This window comes from Festucalex cinctus, chromosome 1 (assembly GCF_051991245.1).
Source record: "Festucalex cinctus isolate MCC-2025b chromosome 1, RoL_Fcin_1.0, whole genome shotgun sequence".
Lineage (NCBI taxonomy): Eukaryota > Metazoa > Chordata > Actinopteri > Syngnathiformes > Syngnathidae > Festucalex > Festucalex cinctus.
The window spans coordinates 12,799,735-12,827,098 of NC_135411.1; the positions used below are offsets into that span (position 1 = coordinate 12,799,735).

The window sequence follows — 27,364 nt, forward strand, 5'->3', positions numbered from 1 at the left end:
TGACTGTGCAAATTAAAACCACACTGATGAGTTCAGTCGAGTCCCCACCTTGTCGTGATTTTCCCATTCAGCCAGCAGGTGGTGCTCTAACACAAAAATCGGCTAACAGTAACTTAACGAGCGCCCAATAAAATACTGCATGTGCATAAGACGTTATGAAAGGGCATAAATTTCCGTAGTATTCTGAAGTACTATCACTCATACTGAAAATTCAAATAAAGGGAAGCCTCTAAAGCAGGGGTGCCCAAACTTTTTCATTTGAGGGCCACATACAGAAAATTCGAAGGACGCAAGGGCCACATAATGTTATGAAGAGAAATTGTGTTTAGTCCTAAAAATTGTACAAATCATTTATTTGTGCTTTTGCATATTTAGAAAAATGCTACAATATATAAACCGGTTTATTTATAATATGACAGTAGGGTTATTATAGTTTTGGAAATTTCCATTTGTTAGTTTTTATTAGTTTTCAGGGTGGTTCTGTTAGTTTTTATTAGTTTAGTTCTTTAAAAAATGCTTAGTTTTAGTTTGTTAGGTTCAGTATTAGTATTTATTATTATTATTTTTTAATGTATTACTTGTGCGCAATATTTAAAAAACAGCATGGGAGCGACGTCATCTGAAGGTGCTTTTCTATTGGCTGCTGCTAGATGACATCACTTCTGTGTGACATACTTTCAAACGTCATTATTCCAGTTTATATCAAAATTAATCTACTAAAAATCACATTTAAAATCATCCCCAAAGGCTCATGCATTAAATTATCAAAGACGAAAACGAAGGACGTTTGCTATAATTATAGTTAGTTTTAGTTAGTTTTGTAAACATAAAATGTTTCACTTAGTTTTTGTTTTTTAAAAAGCATTTGCGTTTTTATTTTCTTTCTGTAACAATTTTTTTTTTGTCGAATTTTAGTTTTCTTTTTTTCATTAGTTTTAGTTAAATAAAATAACCTTTAATGGCACCAGTTTTTTGATACTTTCCCTTCTTACTTTTTTACCATTTCCAAACATTTTGGTTTTGTTTATTTTAATTGAACTGAGTCAAATGCCATTTTTAGCATATGTTACGGGCCACTGAAAAATGGACGGCGAGCCGCAAATGGCCCCCCGGCCGTAGTTTGGACACCTCTGCTCTAAAGTTTGAACACAATATGTTCAGTGATTTGAGTTGAATTCCAGTTTGTCATATCCGTCTAGGTGGCTGTTTCAGGCAACCCACTGCATGGAAGAATGCAACCCCATAAATTCTGTTGTGTTTGTCCCAGGACGTCATTCTTTTCAATGTGTAATGATGCTACTAGCATGAGTAGGCACTAGGCAGGGTGAGTTTCATGTACATACAGCTTTTCTAGCCAGAGTTAGCTAGGAGGTGTTTCAGCACCATCCTACTGTTTGTAGTCATGACAAAAACACGGAAAACACTGAGAAGATAAACGTGATAATGTGCGCGGATCACTACAAATGTGTTTTCTGTACTCAAACTTGACTTGAAAAAAATAAAAATAAAAAAATAAAAATAGATCTAACCAACCAATCACAGTACGGAAAAATGCTGACATCATCAAGCACTCTGGCGCTGTCAGGTGAAATTTGAAATCTGATTGGTTATTGATAATAAATTACATGTTCCCACTACTAGTTATTTTGAATGGGCAGATTAGATTGACATAGTGACACAAAGAGGCTGAAATCTGATTGGACAAAAACAAAATGTAAAACAGTATACTAGAAAGAGAGTAACAGGACAAATGTTGGAAATATATCAATAGAATTTTAGGAACACAAAGTTTAGAATTTAGAGTGTAATTTTAGTTCATAGCAGCTGTTAAAGTTGGTGACGCAAACAATCATCAGGCTCAACATGTGTGAGGTACTTTTAAGCAAGGATATTTATTATGCACACAATGTCATTCCACTGGACGTCAGTTTGTGGTGAAGCTTTTTATCAAGGTGTTGTTTTCACAAGAAACAAAATGCAGAAGTGAGATCTTGCATCAGCTGCAAGGTCTGACTTTTGTTTTTTGAGGAATTGGACCACTCCGAACGAGATTCAGCACCTTTATGAAATATGTACATCGTGAATGGGGGAGCAGAAAAGAATATGAAATCTGACTTGGGGCAATAAATAGATATACTGTACATCTACGATACCGAGTGGAATAAAACAGCTCTCGTACGAAGCTATAATAAATAAATAATTTATCAGAAATAAATATATTTTACTTTTATACAGTAATACGTGAAGATGCATGGCATCCATTTGGCCCAGCTCACTTGAACGTTGAACCCATTTACTTGTTATTGAACTTCTGGGAAGAGCCGAGTAGTAAATATTGAACGTTTCAGCGCCGTCTGTTTGCTTGTTTTCCAAGATAAACGCTCGTTGGCCTCTCGGGCTGCCGCTTGAGTCTCAGACGTCGCGCGGTCACGCATGTTCAACATCAAAGCAGTCACGTTCACGTCGTCCGCTTTTGTGAGCCTGCGAAATGCGCCGGGGGGGGAAAAGTGTTGGCTGGTAACAAGAAATCCGGACTCTGGCTCCATCTTGGCCTCCTGTGGAAAGCAGTTTGAGCATTTATTCGATATCAAGCTTGAGGTACTAGTACGCTTTTTGTCCTCACTTGTAAGAAAATTCAGTGCACTACTGTATAGCATTTCTGTACTCGAGTAGAACAACTTTGGCATACTAAGAGGACAACCAGTGAGGCAAAACTGTGCACTAGTTGACAGCTGCACGCTACTAGTACCACTAATTGAAGTGATATGTGTTCAATTATAGATTTTATCCTGTCCTACAAGCCCACAGTTGTCAACTAGTGTACAGTTTTTGACTTACTAGTAACATGAAGTTGTCCTACTGGTATACCATGGTTATCCTACTAGTGAGAACAAACAGTACACTAGTACATCAACTTTAAAATGGATATGGTTCACTAGTAGAATAATGTGAATATATTTTTTCCTATTATAATATGACATTTCCAAACACTAGTAAGACAACCAGTGAGGCTAGACTAGTGGGCATATTTGGATTGAATAGAAAGGTCCAAGATGCTACTAGTGCATGACACACATCACCAGTTGGTGCTAGTAGCACTACTACTGTGACACAGTAGTTTACTGGTAAGATTTAATTCCGTGTTAGTTTGTCGAAAGTGGCACTTAGACTGGGAAAAAAAAAACTAGTAAGATGTAGTCATTATACTAGTGCACCCTTGTTGCTCTACTAGAGCACTGGATTATCGTACTAGCTGATTTAGTACACGGGCCACCAATATTTACTATTAGGCCAAATAAATAATAAATCTTTCTGGAGCTGCAAAACATTTGAATATTGTGATGAAGGAAATAATGTGTCGTGTTAGTCAAATGTGATGAGGGCCCAAGAACTAATTTAGAGCTGCACCATAATACAAAAATGTGCAGCATCCAATACTTTGACATTCATTTTTTCTACCTATCGTCTTCCGTTGTTTGGAATTTTCAGGTGTACTTTTTCATACATTTTTAAACTTTTCTGCTTTCTGTCAAATTTCTGATATTTTTGGATATTTTGTGGACATTTTAAGTTCATTTTCAGGATTTTTCTTCTTTTGTTTTTGGACATTTTTGAGTTCCTTTTGAACGTTTTCTTTTCTGCTCTTCAAGCAATTTTCTCACTTTTTGGCAATTCGAATGACATTTTGTGAAAATGTTCTTTTTTCTTTCCTGTCTTTTTTGTTTAATTAAATTCTCTGACATTTTTGGCAATTTCATGGACATATTATGATCATTTTCCTCCTCTTTCCTTTTTTTTTTTTATGGCTATTTTATTTACTTATTTATTTATTTTGCATTTTTCTGCTTTTTTTTGCTCGCAAATTTCTGTTATTTTTGGATATTTGGTGGACATTTTAATTTCATTTTCAGGATTTTTCTTATTTTGTTTGTTTTTGGACATTTTCGAGTTCCTTTTTGAACGTTTTCTTTTCTGCTCTTCAATCAATTTTCTGACTTTTTGGCAATTCTAATGACATTTTGTGGAAATGTTCGTTTTCTTTCCTGTCTTTTTTTTTATTTATTTTTTTTATTATTATTAAATTCTCTGATATTTTTTTTACAATTTCATGGCCATTTTATGGTAAATTTCTGCTTTTCCTCTTCCTTGTTGGACATTTTATAGTCACTTTATGTACATTTTTAGGTTATTTTTAAAACGTTTTCATCTACCTTTCGTCTCAACTTAAAAATTGAACGCTGACATATATTTAACATTTAATTATTCATTTATTTATCTAAATAATTAATTATTTGAAGAATATTTTTTCTAGAACAACAAACAAAATAAATATATAAAAGATTAATTTCAGCTAATTTTTAGAGCTCCAGAGAGTGATTAAGGAGCCACGTGAACGCAGGTTGCAGCCCCTTGATTTAGTGAATCGCTATATTCAGGATAAGTTGGATATCAAGAATATCGAATAAATTATGTCAATACATGCACATTTTTGCCTCACTAGTAACATATAGTTCTTTTATAATAGTAGGATATAGATGTCCTACTAGTATGCAGTACTGTTATACAGTTGTGGAGAAATTGTCACTAGTACGACAGTTGTTCTACTCGTGTGCTGAATTGTCTTGCGAATGTGGACCAAGAGCGTACTAGTGCATGGAATGTTGAATAAATGCTCAAACAGTTTTCAAAAATGAACAGGAAGTGGCCTCCATCACTTCCTGTTTCATCAGTCTTTGGTGTATTTCTTAAACTCCTCCCACCCATGTGTCCAATCACCGGAGAGGACGGGACTCCGTCAGCCCATGCAAATGCAGCTGGCGGCAGATAAGGACTGGATGGTCCTCCACGTGGTCTGGGCGTCCATGAAGGACACGGGCTCGTAGCGGTCGGGCCGGCAACACGGGTGGTTGCTGACCTTGCGGGCGGTGCGTCGCGGGAGCGAGCCGTTCCGCAGCAGGGCTTTCAGCGCCAGGTCGTAGTTAGTCCTGGAAGACTGGCAGGAGCCCACGCAGAACTTGAAGAGGACGATCTCGTCCGAGTCGAAGCCCAGTCCCAGATCGCGCACTTTCATCTCGCGCTTCTCCACGCGGCAGTCCCGGCTGCTCTGCTTGGGCTGCTTGTTTTTACCTCGCCCTTTTCCGCCTCCCTTCGCCGCGTCCTCTTCTTTCTTCTTCCTCTTTTTTTTAGGCGAGCCTTTCGGGTTTGGGTCGGAGGGGTCCGAGGAACGTGGCGCGCGGCCGACCCAGCGAGCGCTCGGATGGTCGTCCGCTTCATCCACAACAGAAGGGTCTGAAAAGGACAAATAAATTTATCTTGAACTCGAGGTGCATGTACATTTCATAAATTCGACAATCGTCGCGACCGCTTCGACGAACAACTGGGATACACTTACGACGTTTCCAGTTGTTTTATAGTAGTGTTAATTTCGTTAAAGAAAACGAAACATAAAAATTTTTTCATCGACACATTTTTCACAAAAACTAGACTAAAACCCTCATTAATAAACAATAACTAGGACTAAATCAATATGCATTTTTGTCGTGAAGACAAGACAAAAATGTATGTCACCTAATAAAACTGGACTGAAATCTATGGACATTTTAGTTCAAAACAAATACAGGATGAACATTATATAACAATAATTCGTAAAATTGAGATGTACTGTACTGTAAAAAACAAAACAAAAAAAAAAACGAGTGTGAAATTGACTTGTGTTAGGCTCATTTTTCTGCCACTAGATGGCATAACTACATTTGTAAGTCTTTTCATATTAAGCGCTAGTTAATCTTTAACGTGAAGTAACTTGTGAAATTTTGCGCATTTTTAAAATTGTAAAATACAACTTGACCCCAGTCTCAACAAATATTTGCATTATTTTTTACATTTATAACTGCTAAATTTTGACGTGGACATGTTTGTTGTGTTGCAACTAGAATTCCTCCAGTACAGGCTTTCCTTAATTGCACGTTTAAAATATATAGCAACTTAAAATTAACTCAAAATTAATGCACTCATTTTGACACCCCTAAAATTATAGTTATAACGTAACATTAATCCATCGGCTAAAACGTTCCAACAATGTTAGTCCGACCGCTAACTAATGCCGGCTAACGTACTAGCTCGTAGCATGGAGTCATAGTAGCCACTGTAATTGTGTGTGAAGTTGCTTTTTATCAACAAGATAAGAGAAATTTTTATGTGAAATAGTTTTAGATCTGAAATGTTCAACATTTTGTGTCAAAAAAAAAAAGGCAAATTTAAAATGATGTTTTCTTGGACTAAAATAAAGACTGCAAGCATGACTGAAACAGAATTAAAACTGAGACACAATTTAAAAATATCTGAAAAAATTATCACTAGCTCATAAGAGCTCATTACCATACAGAAGATGCCAAGGAGAATGTGGGTCATCATCATCTCCCTGCTCCTCATACTCCATCACCTCTGGCAGGAGAGGAAGTTGTCGCTCCTCCTGGCCTCCCAGCAGGCCCGCCATGTGACCCGAGTCTCCCCCCGCACCAACAGCGGCGTCGGCTTTAACGCGGGCTCCGTCGACCAGAGGCAACAGAAACAGGAGCACCCACAGCAGAACCTACCGAAGGCATAAAACTGATAAGAGGTGGTCATCCTGCACCACAAATTAGACCTGCCTTTAGGTGGTCTAAAATTGGCTTTGGTCACCAAATTAGCAGATTTGTTCTTTTTTTTTTTTTTCTTTAGCTGACTAACCTCCGCCAACATCACAGATGTCGTCTCTGGTCTCTCCTTCCTCCGATTCCTCCATCGAGTCCCACCTGGATGCAATAAGAAAAAAAAGGGAGGGCGGAATGTGAGAACAAGGCTTCGCTCTGTCAACGTTCCTCCGCTTTTGAAAACGGTAACATAAACTAAAAGCACAACATGCGGGCAATATGATGTTTTTACACTCACACAATGCTTCAGATACTGTCAAAAAAAATAAAAAAATACAAAACAACCCCCCCTGAAAAAGGGGACGTGTTAAATACATCACGTCCTCCATGCCCGAGGACTCCGTCTTTGTGTTTGTTTCCAGCTAGTGTTGGCTTGTCGCTTCTTACATCCACGCAAACAGTCCCAAACAAAAGGCAACATCTGCGATATACTTGTCAAAAGCATTCTTCGCCAGTTATTCCCCCGAGTCGAGATCGCTTCATGGAGGTCCCGGCCCAAAAGCCCCAGACATGCAGGACAGGTGATAAGAGGTGTCACGGACGCAGATGTTTATATATCGTACGTGCAGCGCCGAGGATCCCGCAACATGAGGTCATCGGGTTCCTTTGTTGGTCCCCTCCCAAATGTCAGAGGAGGTCAGCGCATCAAGTGTCAGCAAAGGTCCAGCTCGCTCATCAGTCTTGTATGTGACACTATTGGTGTTAGGGTCAAGGTCGGAGGTTGACAACTCATTCACAACTCTTTTTAGTCCAGTCATATGGAGACCCAAACGGGAAATTGCGGGGGAATTTGTGGCCAGGAATTAGTTGTGAGTTCATACTGGACATTCGGATACGCAACTGGAAACGTTAAGGTTGAGTCAGGGGTGAGATTACCAGTAGGTCCCCCCCAAATGTCTGACAAAAACTGATTAATAATAACAAATCTCTTCGACTTAAAGCAATTATTCTATTAGCGTTAATTCACACACTTAAAAACACATCAATTCTGTCATGCTCAATCTGTGGCGATTGTTTCAAGTCCCCCCACCTGAGACTTGATTCAGGAAAACAAACTTGCCGGTCATGAAGAAAATGAAGCAAAGTTATCCCAATGAAGAGGAGAAGAGTTGAACATGAGAGAAAAACAAACAGTTTTAGTCCAAACTACTAACAATCCAATCTATATTAAGTACGGATGTAACAATAACAGCAATATTTGTGCAGTTGTAGCACCCTCTGGTGGCTATTTTTTTAGTGCAGTTTAATTTTCACAAGGCATGTTTTGGCCCTTCTATGTTTAGAATTGACGCTAATAGTCAGATGAAGGCGCATGTAATTTGCTTGTGAACTGCAAGTAAGTGCCTCAATATATATATTACATTTATATATTTTTTTCTATGTGATATTTTTATATTTTTCAATGCTTTTATGTAAAAAAAGCACAATATTGTATATATATATATATATATATATATATATATATATATATATATATATATATATATATATATATATATATATATATATATATGTGTGTGTGTGTGTGTGTGTGTGTGTTATTTATATAAATTAATGTATATTAATGTAATAATAAAGTACTGTATTTTTATTTTTATTTTTTTCTATTTAGTATGAGCTTTTTTTTTTTTTTTTTACAATATTGTGACCTTTATTTAATATCGCCAACCTCCCCACAATATCATGATAATTATCGTATCGTGACCTTCAATTGTGATAATATCATATCATGATGTTTGGATATCTTTACATCCCTAATATTAAGTGCTGATTAATGTTTTTATCAATTATACTTGAAATGGTAATGTTGTATTTGCATTTTGTTATGTTGACTTTTACCACCCTCCAGTGGTGAAATATATGGCGTCCGTTTACATGGAATTAAAATGTCACACACCTGATGGAGTCTTGGCCCACTTCAGGCTGTAAGTGACTATTTGTGAAAAATTGTGTACGTTGTCTGTCAGCTATAAAGTGTTTTGGGAAGTGAACATGTTGCTAAATATGTGTTTAAAATGAGTCATATAGAAGTTAGCGTTAGTTAGCATCTCATGTTAGCAGACCTAAATTGTGCTTTGTAATTAGGCTAACTGTTAGCATGCTTTTGTTGCGCTATTTACTCTAATTCGGAATGAAAAGCACAACAGTGTAAAAAAAAACAATAACTTTATGGTGTAATTTGTACTTTATTTCTTTACATTTTGACAGATGTATGCTAATTAATGTAGCTAGAAACAAAAGTTAGGTAAACAATGTTAGGCACTGTTCTAATGTTGAATTTCTATTTTTTTTGCTCTTATAGTTTAACATGAATGATAAAAGATTAATAATGGACGGCCCTAGCGGTCATGACAAAACATCTCATCTGTTAAGTCTGTCTTGGCAGGTAGAGCAGTCATGCGTCAATTGAGGACAGAACAATGTAATTTTGAGATTTGTTCACTGGTTAGATCATAAACTTCAAAAAAGATTTTAAGAACTTTATTTAGCTCAGGTAATAATATCTTTTTCTTAAATGCACACTGTTTAGTTAATATTCAAATTCTGCATGGTTGGGTTTGCCTGAGGCCCCCACATGACTAAATAAGCTTCTGGCTCGACCTGGTAAGGTTGGAGTTGGCTCATTTGGAATTCTGAAGAAGCCAGAAAGTCAGCAAGTCATCACATTTGAATAATTAATATTAAAAATAATATATATAAATCCAGTCCAGGGTGTCCCCCGCCTACTGCCCAGAGCCAGCTGAGATAGGCTCCAGCACCCCCCGCGACCCTTGTGAGGAATAAGCGGTCAAGAAAATGGATGGATGGAATATAAATAAATAAATAAATAAATAAAAGTTTCTATGTACAGTGGGAGTCTGGTCTTTATTACTTTTGTTGGCAAAAGCATCTCTGAGCATTCTTGTGCAATTTTTGAGGGGATTTCAATTTGGTTTGCAAACCGTATTGTAAATTCTAAATATTGCAATTTTAGAAATACATGAACTGTGAGATTTCTCAGAATCTTTGTGAGAATATCCATCCATCCATTTTCTTGACCGCTTATTCCTCACAAGGGTCGCGGGGGGTGATGGAGCCTATCTCGGCTGGCTGTGGGCAGTAGGCGGGGGACACCCGAGACGGGTTGCTAGCCAATCGCAGTTTATTAGAATATATAATGTTTATTTTTTTACTATTACACTAATCCCCTATTACATGGTTGATTTTTATTTTTAAATATTTCCAATGTTTGTGTTGATACAACATGTAATAGTGTTCAGTTAACGATGAAAGTACTTCTTAAAGAAATATTATTTTTCAATTTTTTGTAAACATTTCATGCAATGTGTGGGAGTCTTCAACATTTGTATTTAAAAAAAAAATGAAGGTCTTCATTGCGGATTTTCACCTCTATCTGGAACTCCCGTGATGATTGGGGGGGATCACTGCAGCATGACTATAATAAAGTATCCTGGACATTCATTGCGCTCGCTGATTTTGCTGCTATACTGAATAACATTTCTCAATCACAAATAGTCCCAGTTAGTTGAGGCAATAGCATAGAAGAGCAACATAGTCCCACTTTTGCCTTTACTGAATGAATTTAACCCTGTCTGGTTTTCCCCATCACAACACGGAAGGTTCGTCCCAAGGACAATAATAAAGACGGGGAGGAACATGGCGGACGTAATTCAAACAGACAGTGAACACAAGCATGGCTGCAACCTAAAACCGAAACATACGGACTCCAAGCTGATTTAACCTTACATACAGTTTATTATCTATTCACAAAATAGTACGTTCTCGCTTCATTTTTTATTTATTTTTTTGACCCAGGCCAAGTGCGTCCTCATATTGATTGCGATATCTGTGGTTGATTCTGCAGGTGCAGTCCAAGGTACCCTCTGACCTCTGTTTGACTTCTGTTCCTACGCCGTCTCACTGTTTCAAGATTCCCCCGTGATACTTCAAAGGCCAACAGGTGCGTGTTTCTGTGGGAACCTGTGCAAATATGGTGGGAACAAAACCAGTTCTTGCGACAGTTTCAAACTCCCCCATGGACGCCATCTCTACAGTCCTATAAAAATCAGCATACATCGTACATGACTTGGACTCTTTTACTGTTTCGAGAGTCTCCATGACCCTTCAAAGACGATCAGGTGCATGTTTCGGCAAATGTGGTGGGAACACAGACAGTTCTTGGGTCTGTTTCAAACCCCCAGTCATCAAATTTTACGGTGAAAGAATAACATTTATTCTATTTTTATGGTTGTCAACTGTCAAAATAGGTAAAATTGTTTTCATGTCAGGGTGGAAAGCTGACATCGGTGAGCGGAGGGATGATTCCGAGGGGTCAGTAGCGTGCGGGCCTTCATTTGCGGGTCGAGTCCCATTCGGAGTTCCTAATGCCACAGCTGGGAGTGCTTAGCCTCTTCTTTTTTTTTTTTTGCCGGGAGTCTACGGGGGCCGTCTGCTGCTTCATTTCAGCCTGGCACTCCGGAGCTGTTTACAGTCCCACGCCTGCAGCCTTTTCACGGCTGCGTTGAGGGGGTGAGGAGAGAGGACGGAAAGCCGCTTGAGCATTTATTCAATATCCTTGATATCCACCTTAAGGTCTATGTGGTAGTGGGCTCTTTGTCCTCACTAGTTCAGTTCTAATTCAGCGCACTAATACGGCTGTGCCTTCCTCGCTGTGTTTTTTTTTTATTTCCCTATTGTATGATATTTCTACACACTAGTAGGACAACTTTCACATACTGCTTGGACAACTAAAATACAAGTCCACTAGCTGTAATTTTAGCTTAACCGTATTTTAGTGGATATATTGGTATTGTTTTGAATTTTATGCTTACTTTTTTAGAGTGACACTCTCAGGACTGCAGATGGAAAATAGCCTTCTTGCTCATTCTGGCATCTTTACTGAAATGATTATTAATATGTCCTGTCCCTGATATAAATGAATTAAGAATTTGTTGACATCTACACAGTACTAGAACTAATGAAGCACTGGATGTAAACATAAAGAATTTTATGTCAATAGTATTGACCAGGGTTGGAATAGTTTTGGATTTGTCATTGTAGCTAGTTTTTATTTAATCTTGGAATGTTTTTTTTTTGTTTTTTGTTTTTTTTAATTAATCCATCCATGCATCCATCCATTTTGTTACTTTTAATTAGTTTTTAGTGCGGGTTTGTTAATTTTTTTATTTTCAAAAATGTTTTGTTTTTATTAGTTTTTGTATTAGTATTAGTTTAAAAAAAAATTGTGAAGTATTTGTCAAGATAAAAAAAAAGACTCACTAAATATTATGTAATTTTGTGCAAACTGTTTCCCCAAATTCTAACAAAACAAACAAAATTCCTAAAACAACTACCGTATTTTCCGCACTATAAGGCGCACCGCATTATAAGGCGCACCTTCAATTAATGACATACAGTGATACCTCAGCTCACGAACATAATTGGTTCCCAGAAAGTGTGTGTAAGGCGAAAAGTTTGTCTTCCGAACATTTATTTCCCATAAGAAACCATTAAAATGAGAATAATCCGTTCCCAGGTCCCTATAAAACATAATTTTCTACTAAATAAGCCTTAAAACTACACAAAAATATAACTTATTTTATGTAAATAAATGTGCTATTGTAATTAAAGAAATAAATTGTACTGTATAATAAAGTCGTTTTATTTTACTTTGTGATGGTAGTTCTTAAGGATAGTAGCAATGGTAGACTTACTTCATTCGCGAGCGTTTCACCGCTGAGTGTTTATGGAACGGTTGTCGCTCATTCGCACTTTCGTGCTCACCGGAGCGGAGGAGGCGTGTCCCTTGGTGAACAAGGAAGTGGAGCACTTTCGCGAGTCAACAAAAAGTGAGCACCGCCAACTACTTTCACCTCTTTCCTGGGACTAAACAGCCGTGGCACGATTTTCTCCTTTTTTGAGGTACGTGATGGCACTTTCGCTTTTTTTAGTGGCGCGAACTCCATTGACTACAATGCAAACGCGCCGCCGTCCCTCGCCGTCCCTCGCTTTTGGTGAGAACGTAGCATTAGACTTAACACTAGCCTGTGGCGGGTTTTTTTCGGTCCCATAATAGCAAAAGTACACTCAATATGGTCCAAAATGTCTCTCAAACACAAACCGCGTCCGCACTAAAAGAAAGCGGGTGACGAACTGGGACGCCGTGAGCGTGCGTCAGCTTCTCGTGGCCGCCACCGTGGTGCTGTTCGACCGCGTGGTTTGGTTCGTCCGCCGAAAACTAGTTCGTCAGCAGAGACTATATGCTCGCGAATTTAATGTTCGTGAGGCGAAAAGTTCGAGAGCTTAAGCGTTCGTCAGCCGAGGTATCACTGTATTTTAAAACTTTTTCCATATATAAGGCGCTACAGTAGAGGCTGGGGTTACGTTATGCATCCATTAGATGGTGCTGCGCTAAAGGGAATGTCAACAAAACAGTCAGATAGGTCAGTCAAATTTTATTAATAGATTACAAACCAGATTTCTGACAACTCCATTCACTCCCAAAATGAATAAACAGCCGTTTTATTATTTTCTCTTAGCTAAAGTATTAGTATTAGCTAGCGATCCAAGATGGTGGGATCTTCTGCGCGTGCGCGTCACCTTGCAGGGTCACCAATAGCGTCTTGAAAGCGAGACCTGTTGCGGCTCAATATTAATCCATATATAAAGCGCACTGGACTTTTGAAAAAATTGAAGGCTTTTAGGTGCGCCTTATAGTGCAGAAAATACGGTATTCTACCTTCTTTCTTTGTACATTCGGATATGTGGAACTGCCAATGTGGAGTAAATAGTTTGGACTGGGCTAAAGTCGTTCAAACATTATTGAAAAAGTTGTTCGAACGTCTTAATGGAGTTGTTTGAATATATTGGTAAATAGCAGGCCAAATGCTAACAATATAGCTTTTTCTCCCATAATGCCACAGGATAATGCCACAATTGCACATGTGCAAGTCAACTATGTTTTGGGCACTTTTAGCCTACACATTTAGCCTACGTTTTGCTAATATGTTCGAATGACATTATCAAGACATTCGAATGCCTTTGCTGTACTTTAATATGTAGAATAGAAAGTCAAGGCCTAGCTACAACAAATGTAGTCAATTACATTATTTTGTAGCAGAGATTTGATCTTTTATAGATTGCAGATCATGCATCCATATTCTGTTGTGCATCGCATGCCTCTTTCGAGCTACTGACAATCTTGGTGATAGTCGAATTTGGACCAGCTAAAAGCAGGTCTAAGTTGTGGCGCAGGCGGTGAAAAGCATGTCATAGAATTTCCATGGCAAGTGTCCAACTTTAGTTCTTTTAAATTCTCCCCAATAACGCAATAATTAGTTTCCTACCTGTGGTTATATTTTTGCTTTTTTGAAGCAGAATGCAAATCAGCCGAAGAACATTCGGTTTCATTGTATACTTTATAAAATCTTTCCATTTCCTTTTGTGTGTACAACCTCAAAAGTTTGATGATCAACAAGTCAAGAAGATGAAAACGTGACTACTAAATCATTTTGGTTGTAGGCGCAATCTGTCATAACCATTAATGCAATTTCTACCAGCTGTTTTTGCAATGAATGAGAGGTCAACTAAATGTGTTTGTGATTAAGATTGTGGGTGCCTACTACTGTATACTGTTACATGCTTGGAGCTGGCCGCTAGCTGACGCTCTCTATAAACCTCTCACCTTGTTAAAAAAACAAAAAAAAAACAGCTCCAGCATCTCTCTTGTTTCACCAAACTTCTCTCATAATGACCCTTTATTAGGGACCAAATAACACTCTGTGCAGCGTGCGCGCACACGCACGCACGCAAAATGACCTCCAGGGTTAACCTGTCACTAAGGTGGTGCCTGATTGCGGCAGTACAGTAAATCACTGCTGGCTCAATAAAACACACCTGCAGTGTAAGAGGAGATGTGGGAGAGGCAGAACACTGGGAGAGCTGCCTGATCACTACCAGACAGCCAACCATCCGTGGCACAAAAAAATGCACAACAGCTTTGCTCACTGCAGAATAGATGCATTGTTTTGGGTTTTTTCAATATTGATTCGACCAGGATACCATACCAAGTGCCTCCAATTAGACCTTACTTATGTCAATATTTATGAAATATTTGTGAGTTGCAAAATGTGGTTAAAAAAATATTTTGCGATAAATTTTTATCTTATTTAGGGGAAAAAATGTGTATACCAAAGCTCTGATCGTTGTGCCATATTATATTACATAAATCTGACATCTCTGCACAAATTAAGTTTTTTTTTTTTTACCTGTATAATGTACTATTTTGTTTAAACTAAAGTTTTCAGAAATATATCTTTTCCGAAATAAAAGGGATATTATGTGAAAATTAACCTAATAAAATACACTTTTCTCAACTCATTCAAATTTGACTTTATATGACAAATTTGAAAATAAAATATGCAAGATTACTTTTTTTTTTTTTTTTTTTTTCTTGACAAAATACGTTTTTGTTCTTGTAAAGATTACAACATTGTACAACAAAAAGTTTGACACCTGTTTTGTTTTGCTTCTGTTTTGGATGCAAGCTGTGCAAGTTCACACTTCAACATGGAAACATGGAATTTTATCTAATAAATATGAATTGGTTATCGTAACATGATGACATTTTTAACTATCTATCTATCCATCCATCCATCCATCCATCCATGTGTGTAAGTGTGTGCCTGTCAAATTGACTCCATCATCCTATAATTCGAAGAGATTCACAATCATCTGATGAACTGACAGGGTTATAGCCGCAAAAGAAACCCACGCACAATTTTTGAGGTCACCAGTCCAATCAAAACATCTCCACCTGCCAAAAGTGAAGAAATCGTTTTGGAGAGGTTGAATCCAGTGAAGTATCAAGTATGGGTGGACACTTGAAGACAGAATACCTCTGAGGCCTTTTGCACATTGATATTATTGAATTGTGGCAATATAGCGACAGATGTTTTTCAGTTTTTCAGGTTTTTTTTGTTTTTGTGTGCATGGTTAAAATGGCACCCAATGATTTATATGGCACAATTGCAAGTTACATATTAAACTCCCTTCTATTGCGTTGGTTACATTCCAGACCACCCTCCAAAAAAGTGAAATATATAGATATACCCTATATTTAAATACTAGTTTTTATAGCATTTACGACATTTAATTCTTAAGTTCTTTATACATTTTAAAAATAATACAATAACATTTAAACATTTAATATACTGAGAGAGTGAAAACAATTGATATGAAAAAATATTGTGCAATCAGTAAAACAGTAGGCTGAAACAAATCTTTTTTTTTTCAAACTAACAAATTTAAATCCTCATCTCACAATAATCAATCAATCAATCAATCAATCAATCAATCAATCAATCAATCAATCAATCAATCATTCAATCAATCAATCAATCAATCAATCAATCAATCAATCACCCAGCCGTGGCCAAAGATGTACATGATAAAACTAGTCTACAGTTGTTGCTGTCTGTAGGCGTAAAAAGCAGGATTGAAGAGCATTGAGACATCCAGTCATCTTTTTCTCATGAGCAAAAATGAGGCTAAGCTTGAAATACTTGTTTTCACTCTTCTTTCAAATTTTCAGTGTTAAACACAATAGTAAGCCACCATCTAGTGGCTGACAGTAGAATTACAACCAAACTAAATAACTACAGCTGGTCAAATACATAAAAAAATAAATAAATCAGCAAACTAGTGGGGCTGTGAACCCGAATTCACGATGAAAGGGGGTTTACTGTATCCAGCTCATTTCTACCACTATAGCCTGTAATTAGCGAGCTAGCTATCTTACTCCAAAAATACATCGTCCCATCCTCCATGGATGCCACATTTTACAGAATAGCTTTGTGTCTTTATTTACAGTACCTTTCCAAGGTATGTGATGAAGCTGCAAATGAGCCCGTAGAGTGAAACTGATGTTCAAAATAGCTAAAACACCTTAATCAAAGGAATGAAGAAAAAAAAATCAGTTTATAACCTAGATGTAGACGCATTCATACTCAAAGATGACTTCACTTCTCTTGGCAACTTATTCCACTTGTGTGCAGCATAACATGTAAATGCCGCTTCACCTTGTTTGTTTTGAAAATTTGGCTCCATTAAGAGAACCGAGTCTTATGGGGATTTTAAACAACAAAGCTGGAGTAGGCCTTAAAAGTTTTCCCTTCTACTGTACATTTCATATTCAAGTCATTTTGTGTCTACACAAAGTTCACAATTTTCACTCACTGTAGGAAAGGAAAAACAAAAAAGATAATACTGTAATTGTGTTGGGGGGGTTAATCGTATGATAAGGAGAATTAAACCTAGGGATTTTTTTTTCTTCCTTTCATAATCCTACTTGATGTACCATAAAAAAAAGCCTATCAAAAAAGGTCATTAACATCCTTTTTGCTAGTACTGTAAATTCCATATTAAATTCTTTCTTCATCGACACAAAGTTCACTAGTATGAAAGGAGGTAAAATATGCACTGGGTGCTAATCGTATGATAAGGAGAGTAAAAGGAGAGAATAGGTTATTGTCCAGGGGAAGCGGGAATGAAAAAAAAGCTAATTGAAGCTTTGAGTGAGAGGCGAGATAACATGAAATCGAGGGAGCGAAGGGAATGTCAAACTGCGAGCGCAGACTGAAGGCCAGTCAGAGTGTAATCCCATAATCCCGAGTGGGCAGACGGGATGTAATTGCTCGTTAGTGCCACTTTCCACTCGGAGTTCTGTCACTGCTGGAAAAGCACGGCGGGCTGTGCCAAAATGAGAAACAGATAGCGGGTCCCATGCAGACGCACATGTGCACCGCAACTCAAAACACACGCACATGTGGACTCGCCACACACGCACACACACTGCGTCTCTGCCAATTTCTCTCACGTAGCCGGGCGGGGGGGCTGGCGGTAATCAGAGGTGCGGACACCGGCGAGCCTGGAGGAGGATGGTGAGGAGTGGAGGGTATCTTTGTGTGTGACCTCCCCTGGTCCCACTCCCCAATCCGCACGTCTCCCACCTGGAGGTTTTATTAAGCCACTAACAACATCTCATTCTCTCGGGTGGGGGGGTCCGAGTGGCGGGGTGGGGCAACATATGTGGAGGGAAAGTGTGCTGAGCTGTGAGGAATAATGTGTCACAATTGAGCCATAGGAGGCTGGAAGTGGCTCCAAAGTGGATGTGACGGCGTTCGAGTCCAGTGGCTCGCAATCGCACTACATTCATTCATTACTGTTTTACATCAGACAACTTAAGCATTTGTAGTAAAATGTTAATATTAGAAGATACAGGTACAGTTTAATTCATTCTGTGACCATGCTCATAACTCAAAACACTTGTATCTCAAAACATCTTTTACATTGAAATGAATGGACATGCTATTAATCGATTCAAGCTTTCCCCCCAAACAAAAATTATTGTAATGTGTTTTTTTAATAAGGAAAAATACCACTCAATAGTATTATGCTTTATAAAACAACATACAGTAATGGTATTATATTACATATTCACAAATATGGCACTTTACTGTACTTTAAATTATTTAATTCAATCTCCTGTGTAATAACCTTATTTATTGATTGATTTAATTTTTTTTTATTATTATTATTATTAATTCAATCTCTGGTGTAATAACCTTATTTTTTGATTGATTGAATTTGTATTTATTATTATTATTATTATTATTATTATTATTATTATTATTATTATTATTATTATTATTATTATTACTATTATTATTATTATTATTATCTATGGTGTAATAACCTTATTTATTGATAGATTCAATTTTTATTTTTATTTTTAAAATTTTTTATTATTATTAATTCAATCTCTGGTGTAATAACCTTATTTATTGATTGATTGAATTTGTATTTATTATTATTATTATTATTATTATTATTATTATTATTATTATTACTATTATTATTATTATTATTATTATCTATGGTGTAATAACCTTATTTATTGATTGATTGAATTTTTTTTTATTATTATTATTATTAATTCAATCTCTGGTGTAATAACCTTATTTATTGATTGATTGAATTTGTATTTATTATTATTATTATTATTATTATTATTATTATTATTATTATTATTATTACTATTATTATTATTATTATTATTATCTATGGTGTAATAACCTTATTTATTGATAGATTCAATTTTTATTTTTATTTTTAAAAAATTTTATTATTATTAATTCAATCTCTGGTGTAATAACCTTATTTATTGATTGATTGAATTTGTATTTATTATTATTATTATTATTATTATTATTATTGTTATTATTATTATTATTATTATTATAATCTATGGTGTAATAACCTTATTTATTGATAGATTCCATTTTTATTTTATTTTTTTATTTTTTTTATTATTATTAATTCAATCTCTGGTGTAATAACCTTATTTATTGATTGATTGAATTATTTTTTATTTTATTATCTGTTCTCATTGCTGCTGGACATGTAAATTTCCCAGAGGGAGCCATCCCAAAGGGATCAATAAAGTCAAGTCTAAGTCTAAGTCTCATGACATAAAATACAATTAAAGCATGTAATAGTTCTTGGTTGCCTTGGCCACCTGGGGGCAGTATACGACAGGCAAATGAATGCAGTATACTGTTAATTGAGGCATTATGCTGCATTCGAGGAAAGTGGGAAGTCGGACTTTTCCGAATTCAAACCAGGAAGTGTGTACAGGAACGCCCCATTTAACTCAGAAATCCCACTTGCGAAGTCGGTGGGGGGGGTACCCCGACTTCACCGATCGACTACAATGTGACATCACTCTCCAGTGGCGACCCGTTTGGAAACACAGACTGTGAATGGTAAAACAGAATTTACTCGAGTATAAAATAAATATTCAATCATAAATATTCAACATAACTTTATGTAAGTTATGTACCACAACGTACGTGACAGTATGCCGCTATCTCCCCGCATGAAATTATATGGTGAACTACTTAACCGTATGGAACGCTTATGAAATATATAAATACAATAAATATAGCACAATTTCGAGAAAGCAAGTTTTCTGGAGGTCAAAATGTGTTTTGAGAAACAAAATAAAAAACAATCCCGATAGCCGCCTTTTTGGTTGTTTACTTTTGCCTCGAACGCTATCAGGTCGCAACTGGGATAAATCCAACTTCTGACCTTCCTCGAATGCAGCATTACACAAACTCCGGCGGCCATCTTAGATTGGCCATCTTACATTGATTTCGCCACCATATTTTCACATTATCTTCTGTCTCCACTGTGAAAATGCCATTGCAATAGCATATGGTTGTACCAATAAGTGTGGGGGAAGCTCTACATGTACATTTCATTGGGAAGAATGTGGTTATAAATGTTTTCTTAGGCATATCTCCAAGTGCTACCCCAAGATTCATCTGCATCATGTTGTCAGAACCATTAACAATGAACTGAAAGAAAAGTCCATCAGGAAAAAATACGCTATGAAACGATTCACAATACTGAGATAGTGTAGTCGGAATGGTCGATGCAAACAGTGAAGCGTAAAACGTACTGATAGCAGTAATAAGTTGTTCGTAACAGCGGCAGCGTAAGATGGCTGCCCTATGGCTTCCTCCACCAGAGGTGATTGTGAGTCTAGGTTGGTTTACTACGTGTTGAGCTCATTCTACGTAAAGGACAAAGCATATGACTGTGACTCACTGTTATATTGTCTATCGGCATGTTGTTGTTGAACCATTTTGTTCAAACAAAGATGCTAATTCTGTGTTAGCATTAAGCTAGCTTTCTTTAGACAATTTAGCTGTTTTAAAAACACAGTGTGTGTAGTTCTCTCTTAACAGGAAACACAAGTCGGGTCACTTATCACAAATTACTGTACTGTTACTGTACATTGTATTATTTTTGTGTCTTTTTTTGTTGGTCATGTGCCATGAGTTTTTTCTACTATAATGTAAAATACATGCCTGGAGAAACTCCGCATTTCGTCTTTGTCATTCGTCACGGTAAGAATTTTGGACCGGCGTCCCACGGCGGACTGCGCTTGACCTCAGAGACGCACCGTATTGTTGTCCGGCCTCGGCGGAGGTCTGCGCTCTACCCCGATGCATTGAAAGCCGCACGAGAAGATTTATTGTCGTGCTTGGGAGCAGCTCTGTGACATGGCTAACGTCAGCTGCTCATTCGAGCATCCAGGGATTTACTTTGAGTGGTTTCAAACCACCTGCCGGATTTAACTCTCCTTTTTTAATTCTGTTTTTTCGTCTCTGGGAAAACATCTGGCTCACTTAGCGGCGCTTGCGAACGGCAGATTTGGAAAACGCCGGGTTGAAATCGCATGCCGTAAAACAAAAACATTAAGCGTGGTAAACACTCTGCGGGGCTGAGGAAGGACTCATATTTCTCCGCGGAGTCATTCAAAATATTTATTACGGCGTTTTAAGACGCATTTTATGTCACACTGTGGTGATTATCTAAGTGATTACTGGCTGGTGAATACTTCCAGTTAACTAGTGGCAGATTTTAGAGGAGCAGAACACTTTTCAAGCTTGGCCTCAAGTCAGACAATACAACCTGGACTTAATTAGAAGTTCTAATTAGGGAAAACATATTGGGTGCCTGATGAGGAACCTGAGTGAGTGATTAGAGGTTTCCTGCCGCCTTCCCTCCCAACCAAAGCGCTCCAGAGAGTAAATGGTTCTTTCGCGGCGATAAATGAGGAGAACAACACGTTTGAAGTGGGGCAGCGTTCACACGTGTAGCTTTACGTTGCCAAAAGGTGCTCTGACAGGAATTTTTTTTTGGGACGGGAGACACTGTAAAATACACATTAAATATGTCAGCTCAGATGAATCAAGCACTTGAAGCAACCTGGAGCTGCAAACGTGATGACTTTTTGTGAGAGTAAAAAATAAAACAAAACATTGATGGAGGTTACAATAAATGTACAAAAAAAATTGTACATATACTGTCAGTCAGCCAAATAAATAAGCAAAAACATTTGAAGATTGTGGTGAAGGAAACAGTTTGTTAGTGTTAGTCTAATGTACTGAGCGCTCAAGAACTAGAGCTGCAACATGACACAAAAATATGAGAGCAGCGTCCAATACATAGATATTCATTTTCGTCTACATTTCATGTTTCGTTTTTTTTTTTTTTTCATACTTTGTTTTTCATGCATTTTCAGACTTTCATGCCATTTTGTTACATTTCTAACAAGTTTATGGAGATATTAATGTCATTCTCTGCCTCTCATTTGGACATTTTATAGCTATTTTATGATATTTTTTACTGCCTTTTTTTGCTTTAAATTTTCTGACATTTTTGGCAATTTTGAGAACATTTTATGGTAATTTTCGTGAGTTCTGCTGTTTTGAAGATTTTATAGGTTACATTTAAAACATCTTCTCTGCCTTTAATCCACTTTCTGATTTTTTTTTAAAGAAATTTGTGGACATTTTATGTTAATTTCAGGATTGTTTTTCTTTTGGTTTTGGACATTTTATAGTTCCTTTTTGAATGTTTTCTTTTCTGCCTTTTTTTTTTTTTTATCAATTTTCTGCAATTCCAAAGACATTTTATGGTATTTTTCTGCATTTCCTCTTCCGTCCTGGACATTTTTATGTAATTTTTAAAAACATTTTACTTTCGAATCTCTTTTTGTCTGAAAACTTTCCATTGATGTGTATGCGAGTGTGAATTCTGTTTTGCATGCTCTTTAGGGTTCTTCCTCTTTTTGCCCCTGTTGAACTCCACAGTTGGCAGTTTGTTTTGACTTCAATATCTTGTTGAATGATGTAAGATTTCCAAATCAGTTCGGTTGTCTTTCTTTGAAAAACAAAAACTTTCCGCGAGACCTCTTAAGTTAATTGTGCTGCTGCTGTCATCATGTGTCACATCAAGAAGATTAATGAGCCCGTCCCGAAAGAAGCAATCACCTCCGCTGAGTGTCACAGACGGAGCTTAGACGTTTGAGATCATGTGCGCAATCTTTCTTCCGCAAATCTTTTCATCACTTTGGTAAAGGTTAATCGTTGTCTCGTCAGACCACAAAACTGTGATCGTTTCTAAGAATCGTCTCACTAGTTTTTGGCAAATTTCCCAGCTTGGTCTGTATCTTCTTGACTGCAAAGCCTTTGGCGTCTTTGTTCATGTTCTTGACTTCCATCCTCTGGAAGTTTTAGAGTCTTTTGTTACAACTCTCCAAATTGTTGTTTGTACAACTGTGGTTTTCTTCTTCAGGACAAATTTTTGTACTGTGGCTAATGTTTGATTGATGTCTTTCATGTTGGGTCCACCTCTAACGACACAATTGTCCCGACAGACAAACAAAAGTGAGTGTTGACATTGAATGCTAATGCGATCATACTCTGTCGTGTTTCAATATTTTTGCTCACATGTAAAAAAATAAAAAATAAAAAAATAAAAATGGGTGTGATGTCTACGGAAGCGGATTGCATTCACTTGGGAAAAAAAAATCCTGTATTTCTGACTAATTTTTTTGGGGAGCTTTGGTTTTTTGAGTAATATTTTTTCTGTTTTTCTGATTTTTTTTCTGTTTTACTGAATATTTTTTTCTGTCATAAAAAAAAATTCCGAAAAACAGAAAAAAAAAAAATTACTCTGAAAAACAGGGGGAAAAAATTATTCAAAAAAACAAAAAAAAACAAAAATATTCAAAAAAAAACAGAGCACCAACTTCTGTTTTTCAGAGTAATTTTTTTTGGACCTCTGAACTCCAAATGACTTGGTGCAGACCTGTATATATGACTGGATAGCCGATAGCCCATACACGCCAGTGCAAGCCGTTGAAGTCACAGGGCGGCCATCTTGTTACGCCCACGTCGCAAGCAGACTGCTGTATAAACTATACGGTATACGTACAAATGAGACATATGCAGCTCGAGGCGGGGTGGGGTGTTTGTGCCGGGGTGGTCACTAAGATGGCTGCCCTGTGACTTCAAAGGCTTGCACTGGCGTGTATGGGCTTTCGGCTATCCAGTCATAAATACAGGTCAGTGGTCTGAAACAAGTCACTTGGAGTTCAGAGGTCCCAAAAAAAATTACTCCGAAAAACAGAGCACCGCCTTCTGTTTTTCGGAGTAATTTTTTTTTCTGTTTTTTGGAATAATTTTTTTTTCTGTTTTTTGGAATAATATTTTTCCCACTGTTTTTCGGAGTAACCCCCCCCCCCCCCCCCCCGTTTTTCGGAGTAATATTTTTTTCTGTTTTTCGTAATAATTTTTTTTCTGTTTTTTGGAATAATTTTTTTTTCTGTTTTTTTGAATAATATTTTTCCCACTGTTTTTCGGAGTAACCCCCCCCCCCCGTTTTTCGGAGTAATATTTTTTTCTGTTTTTCGTAATAATTTTTTTTCTGTTTTTTGGAATAATTTTTTTCGGACGGAAAAAAATATTCAGAAAAACAAAAATAAAAAAAAATAAAAATACTCAATAAAACAAAGCTCCCAAAAAAATTTGTCAGAAAAACAGGAGATTTTTTTTTTTTTTTCCAAGTGAATGCAATACGCTTCCGTAGATGTCAAAGCCAAATATCTTCAGTTACACACTCAAGGGAGTTGCCTCACTGTTCCAATACTTTTGGAGCACATCGCAGTCATATACTACAGGAAGTTAATGACATGAAAAACAAAACATCAATAATTATGCAACGGTCATGTTTCTAGCAATTGCTTGCTGCTTCGAGTTTACCTTCATGATTATGCTTCACTTTTTTTTTTTTTTCCCTTTTTCTTTAACCATACATTCCATGCTGCACCCTGTCATCATTGCTGGTATGTAGCATCCACTGCTGCCAGGCATCTCTCAAAACATGGATATTTACTGCAGTTATAGTTTATAGCAGGGGCATGAATTTTCAATTGTTTTAGTCTGCTTGATCCAAACATTGGAGCGTTAAGCCCCTCCCCCCCTCACTGTCAGCGTCTCTAACATTTAATATTTAATCGTCAAAAATGAAAAATAAATAAATTACCGGCATATATATAGCCAACAAACAAAAATGTCATAATAATACAGTATATATACTTTTTATTCAAATAATGATGATCGTGTTTCTCTATGACTTGAAATGCAGAGTGAAATGTTTGAAATGTTTATGTTGAAATGTTGAGTACAAAGCCATTATACTGTTATATAATTGGCAACAGGTGGACACAAAGTTTAATTATGTACCTCATGCTATCAAACGGAAGACAATTTCATTGTTCTGCCTGTCACTATACATCGCCGGCATAGATGGATGCAGAGTGTAGAAGAATCCTGCATGATGTATGAAAGTCCAGACGACTCTTTGTTTGCATTGCAGGAGTATTAGACATTGATAAAAAGCTGTTATTGCTGCCTTATCGCACTTCTCATTGGCAACCAGCGAGCACAGTGTTATTTTTAGTGAAAGGAATGAAGTTTAAAGCGGCAGAAAAAGCGCCAAGTGAAGAGCGAAAAGGCGCTCCTCGCACACTCTGGAATTCTAATGACTCTCCTGCAGGATTTTCCACATCGGCTGTAACTTCCTACACGGCAACCGCTTCGACAAGATTAAGCTTGCAGGGTCACTGGAAAGTTACGCTCGTATGCAGTTAGCACTAATTACCAGTAGTGGGAAGTAATTGAATACAAGTACTTAGTTACAGTAGTTAAGGAGATTTTTCAGGTACGTTGGACTTGACTATTTCATCTTTTGAAAACAATTTGTACTTTTTACTTACATTTTTCAGAGCATGGCTACAATTTTCAGTCTCAAAATACGCTATGGACGGAATGCAAAACGAGACTGGCCAAAAAAACGAAGCATGCACAGGACTCCCACTAATTAAGACAACCACATTGAGCCTAACGGTGAGTTTTCATCACTTTTTACATTTCTTTCTATACCAAGGCCCACAAAATATTGTGTTCGATTGCTATAAAAACATGGAACCTACCAAAGAAAAGATTAGAGTCTCTTCTTTCATCAGGAAAAATAAAAAAGTATATTTCTATCTGTTTTCGTTTGCAGCAATTAGCATTAGAATATAGCCAAGTTTAATCATTATTCACAAACCTGTTCAAAACACTGGGAAAAAGAGCTTGTTGCAACATGGGCGTGGTTGATCTCTTATACTCTGCTGCCACCTGCTGGCCGTTTTTTGTAATAACTACCATTGCTTTAAAGGGATACTTTACTTATTTAGCCATTTTTTGCAGTCAAACATTAATATTTTGCCTATAATAAATGTGATATTTTCATTATTTTTCACATACAATTAGTACCTTTAAAAACACACTTTCCAACTTACTGTTGACTGAAAATGACATCACAGGGGCTCAGGTAACCAATCACAGCTCAGCTTGTGAATGTCACATGACCAATCTAGAAAACAGGTGAGCTGTGATTGGTTACCTGAGCCCTTGTGATGTCATTTTCAGTCAACAGCAAGTTGCAAAATGTGTTTTTAAAGGTACTAATTGTACGTGAAAAATAATGAAAGTATCAAATTAATTATAGACAAAATATTAACTTTTTATTGCTATAATGGGCTAAATAAGTGAAGTATCCCTTTAAGTGACCTCTTCATGTCAGAAGGCTCTAGCATAAAAAAAAAAAACGGGGGAAAACAATGTATAAACATGTTTTTGGGACCATGGCAAAATTTAAAGTGTAATCTTTTTATACGTTTTGTGAGCAAATTAGTTAATTGACTTAATTGGCAGGTAAATGTTTTCTGTGTTGTGCAAAGTTTTCAAAACAGGTGTTGCACAAGATGTACTGTATTTTACTAGAAAAGTCTTTTTCCCTTTTAACTTTTGTACTTTCAGTGTCCGAACTACCTGCATTTCGGTAAAGGAGTAGAATCAGTTCTTAAGTACAGAGTGTCAGTACTTTTGGCATCTCTACTCACGCACACGCAGGCGACAGACTTGGACGGTTTACGCAACGCATCAGATAAAGCAGACGGGATGAGCTTCCCCGTGAGCGGCGAGGTGAAGACGTCCTCCCGACGTGACAAACGGGTCTCCTCGGCGTTCTCTACTGCGCGTCTCACGTAGGCGGCCTCAGCGCGTCCCTGACCCCAATAACCCGAATTCCTGCCTGATTGAGTTGCTTTTAAAAGGAAGCCACACAGAGAGCGCTCGGCCGATCCGCACCTTAAATGGGAACACATTTTGGACGTGTGGGAGAGATGATCAGAGGGAAAGATTTCCTCTTTCCGGTGCTGGCGAAGGGGGTGGGGGGCCTCAAGAGAGAGAGGCCAAGAGGGAGACAAAAGACAGAGAACACGCTCGCGGCTCACTTTGCATCATTTTGTCCTGCTAGATTGGCTCGTAGCACTTTACGCTTAAAAAAAAAAAAGTATGTACCGTATTTACAGGCTATACACAATCAGGATTTTTGGGACCATCACGATCACAAGATGGCGCAATATGTCGATTTACATGACTTGTTTATTTACTGTTTATTTGGGGAGAAAAATGTCGAGCACATGCAGAATTTTTGGAGTCAATCAGCATCTGTGATTGACTGATGTGCGTGGCCGGAAGTTCACGTTACTTACACTGATTGATGAAAGATCTTAAAGAGATCCATCCGTCCATCCGTCCATCCGTCCGTCCGTCCATCCATCCATCCATCCATCCATTTCCTGAACCCGCTTAGTCCTCTTAAGAGTTGCAGGGTTGCTGGAGCCTATCCCAGATGACTTT

General features: G+C 37.3%; 1 protein-coding gene and 1 long non-coding RNA gene across 2 annotated transcripts in view; one reads left to right on the forward strand and one right to left on the reverse strand.

The window, feature by feature from the left end:
- Nucleotides 1-1,896: 1,896 nt before the first annotated feature.
- Nucleotides 1,897-27,364, reverse strand: part of artnb (artemin b) — a 43,432-nt gene continuing 17,964 nt past the window's right edge. The window contains exons 3-5 of the mRNA XM_077516240.1: nt 6,730-6,794; nt 6,379-6,592; nt 1,897-5,289 (exon numbers count right to left, since the gene is read on the reverse strand). Coding sequence (XP_077372366.1) covers nt 4,796-5,289; nt 6,379-6,592; nt 6,730-6,794 — 773 coding nt within the window. The 3' untranslated portion in view covers nt 1,897-4,795. The remainder of the gene's footprint in view (nt 5,290-6,378; nt 6,593-6,729; nt 6,795-27,364) is intronic.
- LOC144016448 (uncharacterized) lies at nt 8,585-25,489 on the forward strand. The gene is made up of 3 exons (XR_013282913.1): nt 8,585-8,617; nt 10,558-10,653; nt 25,399-25,489. It is a non-coding gene; the product is annotated as an uncharacterized LOC144016448 (long non-coding RNA).